Here is a 14,366-nt window from a genome sequence, read left to right on the forward strand (position 1 = left end):
ACCTCCGAGAAATATATACCGAACAAGAGAGGTCCCAAGACTGAGCCTTGTGGGACGCCACTTGTAACTGGTTTGGAGTCTGACATGGCTCCAGCTATTCTAACCATGTGGGCTCTGTCCTTGAGCCAGTTTGCAACCCATCTAGTGACATAGGGGTTTATATTTAAGCTGGTGAGCTTATCTATAATGCCCAAGTGGGGTATTGTATCAAAGGCTTTTTTGCGAGGTCCAGGTAGGCTGTGTGGACCACCTTCCCTTGTCAATGGCCTTGGTGACTGTTTCAAAGAAATTGACCAGGTTTAAGAGGCAGGATCTGCCCTTAACAAAGCTGAACTGGGTAGGATCCAGTGTCTGTAGGTCCCCAATATCTTTATTTATAAGGTCCATGATGATCCTTTCCATAGCTTTGCAGACCAAGCTAGTGAGACTTATGGGGCGATAGTTTCCAGGATCCGTTGAGGCACCACCTTTGTGGAGAGGGACCACTGTTGCTGTACGCCACTCTTTGGGTACATATCCTGTAGTAAGGCTGAGATTGAACAGTAGTTTTAGGTTTGGGTTTAGCTCTTCTTTGAGTTCATGTAGGACGCAGCCCAGGACACTGTCTGGTCCCATTGATGCTGTGTTTCTTGCTTTGGAGAGAGCAGCTCTTACCTGAGCATCTGAGATGTCAGGGGGGCAGCACTCTGCTGGGATAGATATTAGCCCTTTTGGTGGTGAGGGGGGGGGGAGTTTCCGCTGAACCTGTCAGCTAAGATGTTGGCAATGTCTGTGGGTTCGGTGTATTTTTTGTCATTTTGGACTAATTCTGAGCATATCTGGGAATTCCCACCCAGGTTCCTAACATAACTAAAGAAAGCCTTGTGATTATCCTTAGTGTCCTGTGCAATTTTTCTCTCGAAGCTGGCCTTAGATGATTTTATGACTGCCCATAGTTTTTTGCTAATACTGATCAGAGATGCCTTCCCTTTTTGGGATTTTGCTCTGTCATGTAGTAGCTTCCTCCTTCTATTGTATAGTTTGTTTATGGCTGGGGTCCACCAGACAGGACGTCTGCCTTTGGAGGATTGGGTCTTGGTTTTATTTGGGATTGCATGATCCATGCATTCCTGAAGGTGTTCATAGAATGCATTTATAAAGGATTTTGTGGTCTGGGCCGTATTATCCACAGGCCCGGGGGCTTAGAAGGATTATTTTCATGCAAAAAAACTGTATGCGATATTATATCATTGACCTTGTGATGCATTTTAACTACTGTTCTGTTATGGACATCTACAGCACTGATGTTCTGCACCACACCCTGCCATACCTGGTCCTTCAAAGCTTGCCTGCTTTACCCTTGTTAAGGATACAAATGTACTATATCCATGTGCATGTCTATCTGTGTGTGCAAGGCCTGCAGTAACACTTGTGTCTCTAATGCTTTGTACTTTTCTAGTCACTGCCAGTCCCATGATGAGATGTGGAGAACTGTGGGTTACACATGTGCATCAGTGCAGTTGCTTGCATGACAATCCTTAGCAGATCCATATGTCTTAGCACTGTTTTCCCAGCCTCCACGCAGTGTCCACATGCATGTCTGTTAATGAGTTTTTACAATTCTCACTCTGCAGTATACTGACAACAGCAGCAATGCACATTACAATGTGCACCTTCATGTAGCGCTGTGCTGACAGCCCAAAGTGGAGTCTTTGTACAGGAGACCTCATTTTTCCTGTAGCATGTTCAGCTGTATCTGTGTTTATAATACAGTATTTCTCCCCTTCCACAGCTGCACAGATCTTTGACATGTCCTTGTATAATGTTCTCTGTCAAAGTGAGCCCCCAAATCCCCATAAAGTATGACAATATCCTGTCCTGCTTATGTGTTCTCTTTCCTGCCTAGTTGACACCTACTACACCCTCACAACACCAGGACAGTACCTTGTCTTGCCTCTTGTGCGCTGATCACTATAAGGGTGATCCCCACCCTCACATATCAGAACAGGAACCTGCTATGTCCTTTTGCTATATCATACAATCATAGGAGATTACTAGGCTATCAACCCAGAGGTCATTTTAAGCCTAGCCACTTCAACCCAATGTAATATACTAGAGGTACTAGTCATTACCCAAGATTGCATTTTAGTGAAGACTACTTATGTTCAGGAAGGTCATGGGTGCTACCTCTGGTAAGAATTTATGGTGCCCCATCCACTCGTCCAGGTTCCTCTTGAACAGTGCCATAGAGGTGCTCTGTTTCACATGAATTGGTAGCCTGTTCCAAAGACACAGCAGTCACTGAAAGATAAATCTGTTCCTCCAGCATGTCCCATTTAAGCCACAGGCCATATTTAAGTTTCTGGAACAGGTAGGCATTTAATTTACTGATATGAAGCAAGTTCATTAGGTTTGGGTCTTGGATTGCTGGGTAGGCCAGGCATTAAGTCTCCCCTAAGAAGCCTATATGACATGGAGTATAGTGACAGGGACTTTAGTCGGTCTGTGTAAGGCACATGCTGGAGCCCCTTGATCTTCTTTGTTAGAAACCTTTGAGGTCTCTCCAGTTGCTGCAGGTGCTTTGTACTGTATATGTTGAACAGGGTGTTATACTCAATTATGGGCCAGATTAGTGCCAAGTATAGAGGGGTTATAACCTCTTTTGCTCTCAAGGTGATGCCTTTACAAATCAAGTGCGCTATGTAGAAAGCCTTCCTTACTACAGTAGACACATGTTGGTCAAAGTTAAGGTTGCAGTCAACTTGTGATCCCAGGTCCCTGACCACTTCATAGGTACTTAGGGTATTGTTGTTGATTTGATAGAGTGAAGGGACATTGTCTGCAGTGAAGGGAATGATGATGCATTTCTTTTCATTCATTTTGAGACTATGACTACTACACTAGTTGTTGGTCTGTGTGAGACCCTCCTGGAGTATATCAACATTATTTGGGGATTCTATGATTGCACCTAGATTGCAGTCATCTATAAACTTGGTCAGCCACAACCCCTTAGTTTTGACCTGAACTTCTGAGAAGTACATACCAAACAGTAGGGGTCCTAGCAATGACCCCTGTGGCACTCCACTGGTAACAGGTCTGCTGGTTGATGTGGAGTCACTCACTTTTATACTGTGTGCCCAGTTTGTGAGCCATTTGGCAACCCATCTTACAATGAAGGGGTTTACATTCAGTTTGCTAAATTTATCTTTAATGCCTGAATGTGGGATTGTTTTGAAAGCTTTTGCTAAGTCGAGGTGTGCTGTGCACATAGATTTGCCCTCATCAATGGCCATGGTCACATTTTCAAAGAAGTCGACCAGATTTAATGGGCAGAATTGACAAAGCTGAATTGGGAAGGATCCAGGGTTTTGAGGTCACCTATGTCTTTATTTATGAGGCCCATAATGATACATTCCATGGTCTTACAGATGAAGCTGATCAGGCATATGGGTCTGTAATTCCCCTGGTCTGTTGTTAGGCCACCTTTGTGAAGGGGAATAACTGTTGCTGTTCTCCATTCCACAGGAACAAAGCCCTTGGTTAGGCGATGATTGAAAAGGGTACTTAACAGTGATGCTAGTTCATGTTTTATATGTCAATCCCAGGCACCAGTGTCTGTTCTCTTAAGTCTTAAGGTCCTTTATCATTATCTCATGCGCTATCATTATGGTTAAATAACAATGCAATCTGTTACCCATTATATTCCTACTCCTAAGTTATTTGCCATAACATAGTCTCTTGAAATATGGTCAGTAGAAGATTAAGTGTACCTTGGGCCCTAGGCTATTTTTAAACTACAGGCCCCCACATACATTTTTAGAACCATGCATAAATATATGTGTTCTTTTGGAGTAGCCTTCTGATTATTCTAAATTATATTTCTTGGTTAATACAGCAACATTTAGTGCGTTTTGAATTTGTAGTTTTCCAGTAAGCAGTGAAATAAAATGTATTGAAAAATAATGACACAAGTACCCATTTCTGAACATTTCAACCATAAAAGGCCACTCAAACTGCTGTCAGTATAATCCATTAATATCTGTAATCATCAATTACAGCCATATTATTGACTGTGTGCACATTACTTGTCTGGTTGTGATAACATGGCCACAGTAAAGTATCCCAATTTGATTTACATAAATACATACTAGTCTTGCAAAGACAAACTAATGAATTTTTAACTTTATTATCTTAGCAGGTTCAGTCATTTTTATCCACAAAAATACCCCAAAACCCAGCAATTATACCTACATTGTTAACTATGTCATTTTAGATGTCTGTATCAAAAAACGAATAATGATGATTAATGATAACAGCAATTGTAAATTAATAATAAATAATAATGACCAAAGTAACATATTTCAAATTTACTTCACACACACACACACACACACACACACACACACACACACATGCATACATGCACACACACACACACACACACACACACACACACACACACACACACACACACACACACACACACACGCGCGCGCGCGCGCGCACACACACACAATCGGTAGCCGTAGTAAAGTATTCCAATTTAATTCACACAAATGTACACTTGTCCTTCAAAGTCCATTTTAAAAATGATAAGAGCATAAGGTACTTTTATCCATACATACACCCACCCTCATCAGCAATTAAAGCCACATTGGTGACTGCACATGTTTTACTGTTATGAAGAATTGAATTACATGTACCTTATTGGTACCTTAGATGAAACACATGAAATTGTATATAGATAACTAGCAGCACACCATAAGACCCAGCCATGTGTAGTACAGTTTAAACAGGAGAGTATTTACAATGAGAGCATAAGAAATAGTAACCACCTAATATCATATGCTGTCAATATGCATAATCTCTGTAGAAGTAAAGTAATCTGAATAATTTCATGTTAAAGACAACTATTACTAATTCAGATTTTATTGTTGGCAAATGACATTGCATTTCAATGCTTCACCTACAAATGTAGTGCCAGCTGGCCTTGAAGAATACATGACATATGTTGCATTAAAATTGGTATGCTTATGATATTGCCTTAATAGTTACTGAACTAGATCAGCTATGCAATAGATAATGGCTAACAAAAAACAAAGACAGGTTCATAGTTAGTTACCAGGCATGCAATCCAGGAGACCATTAAGGAGTTTAATCCAAACTCCCAATTGCCCTAAAGCTCTCTGGTTAAGATCACATAGTAGGTAAGTGAAGGTAGAAAGATTCAAATCATGCACCCTTGGCTCATGTATTAGCCAAAGCTTTGGGCCTCTGTACTAACTGCCAAACAGGATAGCAGTTTTTAACTAAATGCATAAATCCTTTTCAATCTGATCTTCTAGAGAAAACTGTATCACAGTTCATAGGTAAACAATAGGCTATCAGTCTGCAGACTATTACAAGTCCAACCAATAACCAGAGGTTGGAATCAAACTCTGTGCTTTATATCTGTGAGGTTAAGATCTTAACCATTATGCTGACCCTTCCCCCTTATAATATGCAGCAATACACAATAATGGCTTCATAATGGATGCTGAAGATCAGAAGGCTACTGGCAGCTGTAAAGAAGGTACTGTAAAATTATATTACTAAAATATAACATGTTCATAGGTTCATAGTGAAGTACTAGGCTAACTGCACAAGGGCATCTATAAGCCTAGCCAGAATGTGTTGGCTTTTGCCACCACATTATATTAGTTCCCTGTGCCTTGGTCCAGCAGAACCATTAGTTCTCTGTGCCTCTGTCCAGCAGAGCCACTGCAGTGATCCCTGAGGTAAATTTTCTGTTTCCCATCCACTCATCAAGGATTCTCTTGAAGAGTGCTAGTGAGAGGCTCTGCCTAATGTAGATTGGAATCCTGTTCCAAAGCATGGGGAGTCTCTGGGACAGGAATCTATCCCTCCATCATGTCCTATTTATCATTGTGGTGAGGTTTAGATCCCTAGAGCGTGTGGCTCTCGGGGATTTGTTTTTTTTTTTAGGTGGAGCATGTCCATCAATTCTGGGTTGGACATGGCCTTGTATGTCAGGCAGAGATCCTCACTGAGTAAGTGGTATGCAACCGAGTACAGCTGGAGTTTCTTCAGTCGGGCTGCATAGGGCATATGTTTGAGGCCAGTAATCCTCTTGGTAAGGTACTTATGTGGTCTTTCCAGCTGTTGCAGGTGTCTTGTAAGGTACATTGTACTATATGATGGATCTGATGAGTGATGAGTAGAGGGGAACAATAACCTCTTTTGTTCTAGATGCAAACCCTTTTGTGATTAGGTGGGCCACATGGATGGATTTTCTAACCACCTTGGCAATATGATTATCAAAGGAGAGATTACTATCTACTTGGGTCCCTAGATCCCTTATTACATTTTCTGTATTTAGGGGACTACCACATATGTGGTAGTTCGCAGGTACTTTGTTTTTTCCAAAGGGGATGACTATGCACTTTTTGGCATTTAGCTTGAGGCCATGATTTTGACACCAGGTATCTGTCTCAGTGAGACCCTTCTGGACGATGTCTGTATCAGCTGGAGAGTCAGTTATGGCCCCCAGTTTGCAGTTGTCTGCGAACTTGGTCAGCCATAGTCCTCCTGTGCTTGCCTGTACCTCTGAGAAGTATATACTGAACATGAGGTGTCCCAGGACTGAGCCCTGGACGACGCCACTTGTAACTGGTTTATAGTCGGACCTAGAGCCTGCAACTCTCACCGTGTAGGTTCTATCCATGAGCCAATTGGCAACCCATCTCATGAAATAGGGGTTTATGTTCAGGCTGGTGAGCTTATCTATAATACCAGAATGGAGAATGGTGACAACAACCTTTGCGAGGTCTAGGTAGGCTGTGTGGACCTCCTTTCCCTCATCTAAAGCCATGGTAACTGTCTCAAAGAAGTCCACCAGGTTTAGGAGGCATGATCTGCCCTTAACAAAGCCAAACTGGGTAGGGTCCAATGTTTGAAGGTTCCCAATGTCTCTGTTAATGTTAACACTACATCACATAATACAGGCCGTTAATTAATTAATTAGTGCAATGAATAAAGCAAAACAATTAAAAAGCAATGCAAATGCAGAAGCAAGTTTTGTTCAATCACCCACAAGTCATACAAGAATCATAAATATTACTGCATGTAACACACTGTTTGTTTTTTTTGGGGGGGGCTGACATGCTTGCAGGACACCTACATGTCATTTTTAACCTTGTTATGTCTTTTCTATCATCAAGAATAGATACCCCCACAGACATCACTCAGTACAGGTCTGACCTACCTGAGAATGGCTGACAATGGCATATTGCTGCAGCATACATCCCCGAGTAAATACAGCCAGACTATGGACAAATGGGGCCCTATGCAAGGTAATGAACCAACCCCTGCCAGCCATATCAATATGCCATTTCTTGTCTGTCTGCCTGTCTGTCCCAAACTAACAAAACTGCCATTCAGACCTGTTAGTGTGCATACTACTTTACATTTATAATTATCACAATGATTTGGATTTCATTTAAAACTTTCATTTCAAATTTTAGACCAAAAACACTGACAGCCATTTTCTAAACAAAACAAAGCACTCTTGCATTGCAAACAGACTTAGCGTAAGACACTGTAAACTTCTCTTTCCTTGAAACTAACATTTAGTGAAAACGCATCTGGCAATCAGTTCAAGTACAAGAGACATGTTACAATTCCTAATCAAATAGCATATAGTAAATCATTAGGTAGCAACTATGTGAAGGTTGCAGGAATTCAAAAGACAAATGTGTAGCACATTTGCTAACAACCAGGGACAGCCCACTGTACACAAGTGTCTCTTTAGAGTAGCAACCCAGGAGTACTCTCTGGTGAAGTAACTTGGTTAGAGTATACAGAAGACAAATGAAGGTTGAGGAAATCAAATACTGTACTACAGGAAACAATTCTTTGCTTTAACTTACAAACTGTTGTAACCCAAACACAGTGCACTTTACACATGTGCCTGCAAAAATTAAGCTAAATTAAAAATATATTTATAGTTAAAATATTAGCTTTAAACACATAGACTTCATGCTGTCCAATCTATTCAAAGTCAAATGCATACACAGACAATCAACATAACAAGTAAACCAAAGATCATACCATAATGATGTTCCTGTTTGTCAATTTCTTTCCTTTAAATTATATCTACTCTGGTTCATAGAGAGTTACTATGTTGGCAGTCCAGGGTGAATTAAGACTTCTTTGAAAAATATTCTTTGTATAATTAAAAGAAGTAATGAGTGGGCAAATGAAAGCAAGCTTCTAGGGGAAAAACTGCTATAAAGAACATACAAAACTTAAGGATGACTAATGTTATGTAAAGGAAGGGATAAAGCCTTTTTCTACATGAAGCTAAAGAATTCAATCACTTAGAAATCCTTGTACACAAATCATTTAATTTTTACTCGCATGTTAGTGGGACATCTTGGACATCTATGATGATTATAGTTAGTCTGTTAAGGCTTATTCCCAGCATGAATTTGGCTGTGTTTATTCAAATCTGCTATAGCTTAGCACAGACACTTTTCAAACAGGAAGACTATTTATGGTGCTATTGGTCAGAGGAGAAGATAATAACTGTATAGCAGTTACAAAGAATGTGAAACAGAAAGGTCCATATTATCAGACTTTTGAATTAGAATATCACGTGGAAAATGTATGATGCTGGTTTCTTACTTATAGAAGGTTGAGAAGAGATTTTTTTTACAACATGAGACTTTTTAAAGTTGCTTACAGGACTGAAACAGGTGGATTGTTATTTGAACTTGTGAGAGAAAGACCTAAAATTAAGGCAGGAAATATGCAAAAATGAAGAAAGAACAAAATGGTTCATTGAGAATTCCTTTAAGAGATTGTTGGTCAAATTTCTTACAAAAACCTACAAACCAGTAGAGTTTTTTTAAAATATAAAGAAGTGATAGTAACTAAATTAATCCCCAACTAGCATACCTGCCCCGAAATAACTTTTAGCTACCTCTTTACTAACATACTCCACCATATAGGGATCCATAGAACACCAGGACAATAACAGGCTGGGTTGAATAGCTAGGCTTATAAAGACCATGGTGGTCATTAGTCTAGTATGAACCTATGAACCTATACATGGGTCATAATATGTACATTTTCATATCAGACATGATTTTATGAGGTCTGATTGAATATTCAGTTCTGATAATAATGTTGGGTTGTGCAGTGTTCTGTATGTATTTTGTTATTTCATGTTGTGCTGTATAATGCTATTTTCTGTTACGTTCACTTTTTGCCATTTAAGGTATTATACTTATGTATAAGGTTCTGTGTTCCAAAACTGTAAATAGTATTAGATCGATACATACGTGTATATACATAAAGGTATTTTAAAGAGAACACTTACCTTCCCAGCATTCTCTACTTCTCTTTGCGAGGAGGATTTTTTTCCGTACCATTTTACCACAAAGAAAATCAGCAGAATCAGTAGAACCATGCATGCCACTGCCAAGATCACTACCGCGATAATCCAACCAGTCTCAGAAGTTGAGGATGAGGAGGAGCAATTCGTGGCAGCTACATACGGAGCTTTTACAACCTGCACAAAACAGAAATCAATTTGTAATGCATGGTACCGGCACTAAAGTAGGAAACAACAATGTACATGCCTGAAACATGTAAACAGTATACAGATAAAGCAGCAAATCATATGAACTCCATTTGAACTTCAAGGATGAAAGGCCATAGCACACTTACACCCTAAATGAAAAGTATATAATAATATACTATCAAGCGTGACAAAGCAAGGAAAGTCTGAAAGAGCTACCCAGATTGTGCAAATTATTTTGTCTTATGCCATAGACATCAGGTAACAGGGACAGGCAGTTTTTATGCTTTATTTTCCTACCTTCCCATACATATTTTTGCGTGGGGTACCAATGAGACTCAGTGCACTTTCAAAAGAGTTATTGCAAAATATATTGCTGCTTCTTTAAAAAGTTACTGCTTAGAAACTGGAAGTGTCCCCATTGTTGAGAAGGAATGATGGAAAAATCTGAATTCCTGTTTGAGATAAAGTAGTACTTTAAATTGTAAAACAAGACCACATTGAACTGGAGGTGAGTGCAACAACTAGAGACAAATCTGAAAATAATGTAAATAACAGTGAGACTGATGAGCATTCTCTCAGTGATGAACTTTTTTGTTTTGCACCCCCACCACCATGAAAATCATATATATATATATATATATATATATATATATATATATGTGTGTGTGTGTAGGATCACTACTAAATCCCGAATGTGCAAAATACCAACGCCCAAAATCGCGAGACCAAAGTACCAAAAGATCATAATACCGAAGCACACAATCACGAAATATACATAATGGTATTCCAATTTCATTATACTACGTCGGATAATGTAGTGGGGTATAAAACACCTACTTTAACGTAAACTCGCTGTATGGCAATCAATGAGCAAAATATGTCCGACAACAGCTACAGTGCACCCGGAGATACTGGCCGATTGTATAATCAAATGCAGTCACAGCAAAGTAAAGCAGTACTAGTAATTGAAGGTTACGTGTACCACCTGGAAAGGAAATCTTATCCCCGGCGATACTGGTGCTGCAAATATAAATGGAGTGGATGCTGCAAAGGAAGAACAGTGACACTATCATTATCTGAAGGTGAGCAACTGTTAAAGAGTACGCCCCACAACCATGCCGGAGATTTATTTATTTATTTTATTTTACAAGATGGAGAGTTGGTCTTACACACAGAAAAAAGAAGATATAGTAGCGGAAAAAATGAGGAGGAGAGGAGGATGCTATAGGTGGGAAGATTAGTCATAGTTCTTACACAGGAACAGAGCCAGCCTGGCTTTGCAAATTCTTAATTTCTTGTTTGAAGAGAGAGTAAGAGATCTTGTAGAGTGATTTCTATTGTCTGTGTCTGAAAAAGAAAGAAGAGGGTAGTACTATGATGGGTCTGAAATAAAACCATGCTGACAGGCTTGGCTTTAAGTTATGTAGAGAGATGATTTAGAAGTTGTTTGTATAATTTTTTCCATAATTTTGCTAATGGGAGAAAGGGAGTCTGATTGGTCTATAGTTAATATAGTCGATAGAGTTGTTGCCTCCTTTGTGTAAAGGGATAAATAGAGGACACTCCAGGATGTCAAATATAGTACCCTCTTGGATTGTTCTGTTTATGAGAATGGAAATAGGATATCTTGGGCTTCTAAAATGGGTATGTTGTTGCAGGGGTAGGGTATATACAGATAATGTTGATTTCTTTTTGTTGTGAAGAAAGTTGATGATTGATGCTACTCTTCTACTTATCTGAGGTTGGGTCTATGTAGGTGGAGATATTATTTAATTGATTGTTGTAAAGAATTACTATACCACTATTTCGTTTGCTTAGAGTCATGTCTAACAAATATATAGCCTTGGGGTATAATTTCTGTGTCTTTAGTGTCAGGCAAGCCAGGTTTGATATTAAAGTGGTATGCAACAGCTGTCTAGGCAAATGTACAAGGCATACTTCCGAATAACAACAACACACTTGCAAGAGTAATAAAAAATGCAGTAAAAAGTACTAACTCACATCTGTTCTATGTAAAACAACTATATGGAGGGGTATTAATTCTACTAACTACATTAGTATATATATATATATTATAAAAAGGCAGGAGCAGAGCAGCTAATTCAGGGGGCCTGCTGAAGATAACACAAACAGTACATTAGCTACTAAGAGTTCTTTTGTTGCAGCGTACATGAGATCCTTTTGAAGTTGAAAAATATAAAGTGTACGGTACACTAAAAGAGAAAGCATCTCTCTCTAGAGATGCACCTTGCATGCTAGTGGAAGATGCTATGGCATCAACGTCATTGCAATGTGTGTCAAGTCTACCCAATAAAAAAGCGCTATTGCAACAGATTAGAAGGGTTAGGAGTAAAACTAGTAATGAAACACACATCCCTGATTTAATATTTGAAGGTCTTGATATGGCTATGTTCCCCTTTCAGAGTGGTACGTTCATTGAAAAGTGCATGGTAGATGAACCCTCCCGTAATACTGTAGTAGGCTTTAGCACTATCAATAATCTCCATGATTTAAGTGTAGCTACTATCTGGTTGATGGATGGCATGTATTTCTGCAAAGGTGTGCTCTGCCAACAACTATATAGTATTCATGGCATAGTGAAGTACGTCGGGTATAGCAAGTGTGTGCCGCTATTGTATTGTCTCATGTCTAAAAAGTCCCTAAGGGCATACAACATGATGTGGCATTGTGTACTGTATTTATTATCAGTGCATGAGTTCCAATTAACACTACAGTTCATCCTTTGTGACTTCAAAGTAGCTGCTTTAAAAAGCATTAGGTTAAACTTTGCAGATATTAAGTCGAAGGGCTGCTTGTTCCATTTTGGACGCAATGTTTGGAGGAAAGTGCAGCAGCTTGGACTGGGCTCACTTTATAATTCCAACCATGGTTTTCAATTGGCGGTGAAATGTTTAGTTGGGCTAGCATTCCTTCCTGAGTCAGACGTCATACCAACATTTAATGCCTTAAAGGAGAAATTCCCAACAGAGGGCATAGATATTCTGAGATATTTTTCTGATTGGTACGTGTTTGGGAAACGTAGAAAGTTTGCTACACAATCTACTGCTGCAACACGTTTTCCGCCTCTGTTTCCTATTACATTTTGAAATGTGTATGAATTAAATAGGTTATTTCTGCCACGTACACAGAACTAGGTGGAAGTGTAGCATCGCCGATTGAAATGTCTGATTGGTAGTAAGGCAACTGATCTGTCGGTTTTAATGAGTGCTTTGGCGAAAGAACAGAATTGTGTGGATGGATTGCGAGAATGTTTGGTTGCAGGCTGTCCTTCTTCTACTAAATGGAGAAAGTTGCTTCAGCGCCATAGCCAGTTTCAGCGTGTACTGTATAATCAAAACAGTTATATGAGTATGGAATTGGTCAGAGCTATTGCTTGTTTATTAAAGATGTGAGGAGTCTATTATGTCGTACCAGGATACACTGGGTGAAGTTTAAGTTTACATGGGGTTAACTTTGTTTGCTTCTGGTTATTGTTTACAGTGAGTGTTACGAAGTGCTTCAACAGATTTGTGATGGTATTTACATTCATGGAACGGTGTACTTTAGCATTCCGTATGCTATTCATGTGGTTTCTGGTCTTTATTTTCAGTTTGAGGTGTTTCACTTGACTGTCTCACTGTTGCTGTTGTCACACTACTTTAATTCGATATTTCGGGCTTTCGTGATTGTGTGCTTCAGTATTTAGTAGTTTAGGTATTATAATCTTTCGGTACTCTGGTCTCGCGATTTTGGGCGTCGGTATTTTGCACATTCGGGATTTAGTAGTGATCCTATAGATATATATATATATATATATATATATATATATATATACATATATAGATGTGTATAAATATATATATATATATATATATATATATATATATATATATATATATATATATATAAATATATATATATATATATATATGGATCGAGGAAGTTTGATCGAATGATCAAACATCCAAATCCATAACCACCGAACACACTTTAACGAAAGCACTTTTATCGAAAAAGTGCTTTCATTAAAGCGTGTTACTAAAAAAAAAAGCTACATTAACATTTTAGCAGGGGGGCTTTGCCCCCCTGTGCCCCCCACACCCACCCTACTTTACTATTCTCCCTACAAGACTGCACTACAGTGGGGAAAAGGGAATTTTACCTTATCCACATCGTAATATGGCCTGGGCAACAGGCATACTTACGCAAAAGTGCTTCTTCAGTGAAAAGCACTTTCGCGTAAGTATGCCTGGCCATTTGGGTTTCGGACTTTTGATCATTCGATCAAAAGTCCTACACCCATCTATATATATATATTTATTTATATATATATATATATATATATATATACACACACACACACACACACACACACACACACACACACACACACACACACACACACACACACACACACACACACACATATATATATATATATAAAACACTATAAAAATATCTCTGGCTTCAGTTTCTTATAATGTGCTCCATTTATAGGTTACCTGACAACAATCAATATCCATCCAAGCAACTAACTCTACAACCTACTTAGTATAACAATTATGTGGCTATTCTTTATTTGTATTTCTCCACCGTTAGAGCTGTGAAAGTTGTCATTCTCAGCTTCAGTAATACATTGCAAGAATTACTTGTCATGACTGAAGTGTGTGGAAATGCTGTTCAAAAGTGTAATGTCAGACTTTATGCCGCAGAATGAAGTTGTTCATAGTTCCGGGTATGACCCCTAGTGTTACAGTTGGAGTAAATGATTTTCATTTATAAAAATCAATAAAGATTTTTT

At 39.0% G+C, this 14,366-nt stretch overlaps 1 protein-coding gene across 1 annotated transcript in view; it reads right to left on the bottom strand.

Moving 5' to 3' along the window:
- The window catches only part of LOC122791490 (glutamic acid-rich protein-like), a 2,133,503-nt gene that overhangs the window by 2,091,000 nt on the left and 28,137 nt on the right, over positions 1-14,366 (bottom strand). Inside the window, exon 3 of the mRNA XM_044059233.1 lies at positions 9,362-9,553. Within this exon, the coding sequence (XP_043915168.1) occupies positions 9,362-9,553 (192 nt within the window). The remainder of the gene's footprint in view (positions 1-9,361; positions 9,554-14,366) is intronic.

The sequence above is a fragment of the Protopterus annectens genome, chromosome 17.part0, assembly GCF_019279795.1.
Source record: "Protopterus annectens isolate FY-2018-M chromosome 17.part0, PAN1.0, whole genome shotgun sequence".
NCBI lineage: Eukaryota > Metazoa > Chordata > Ceratodontiformes > Protopteridae > Protopterus > Protopterus annectens.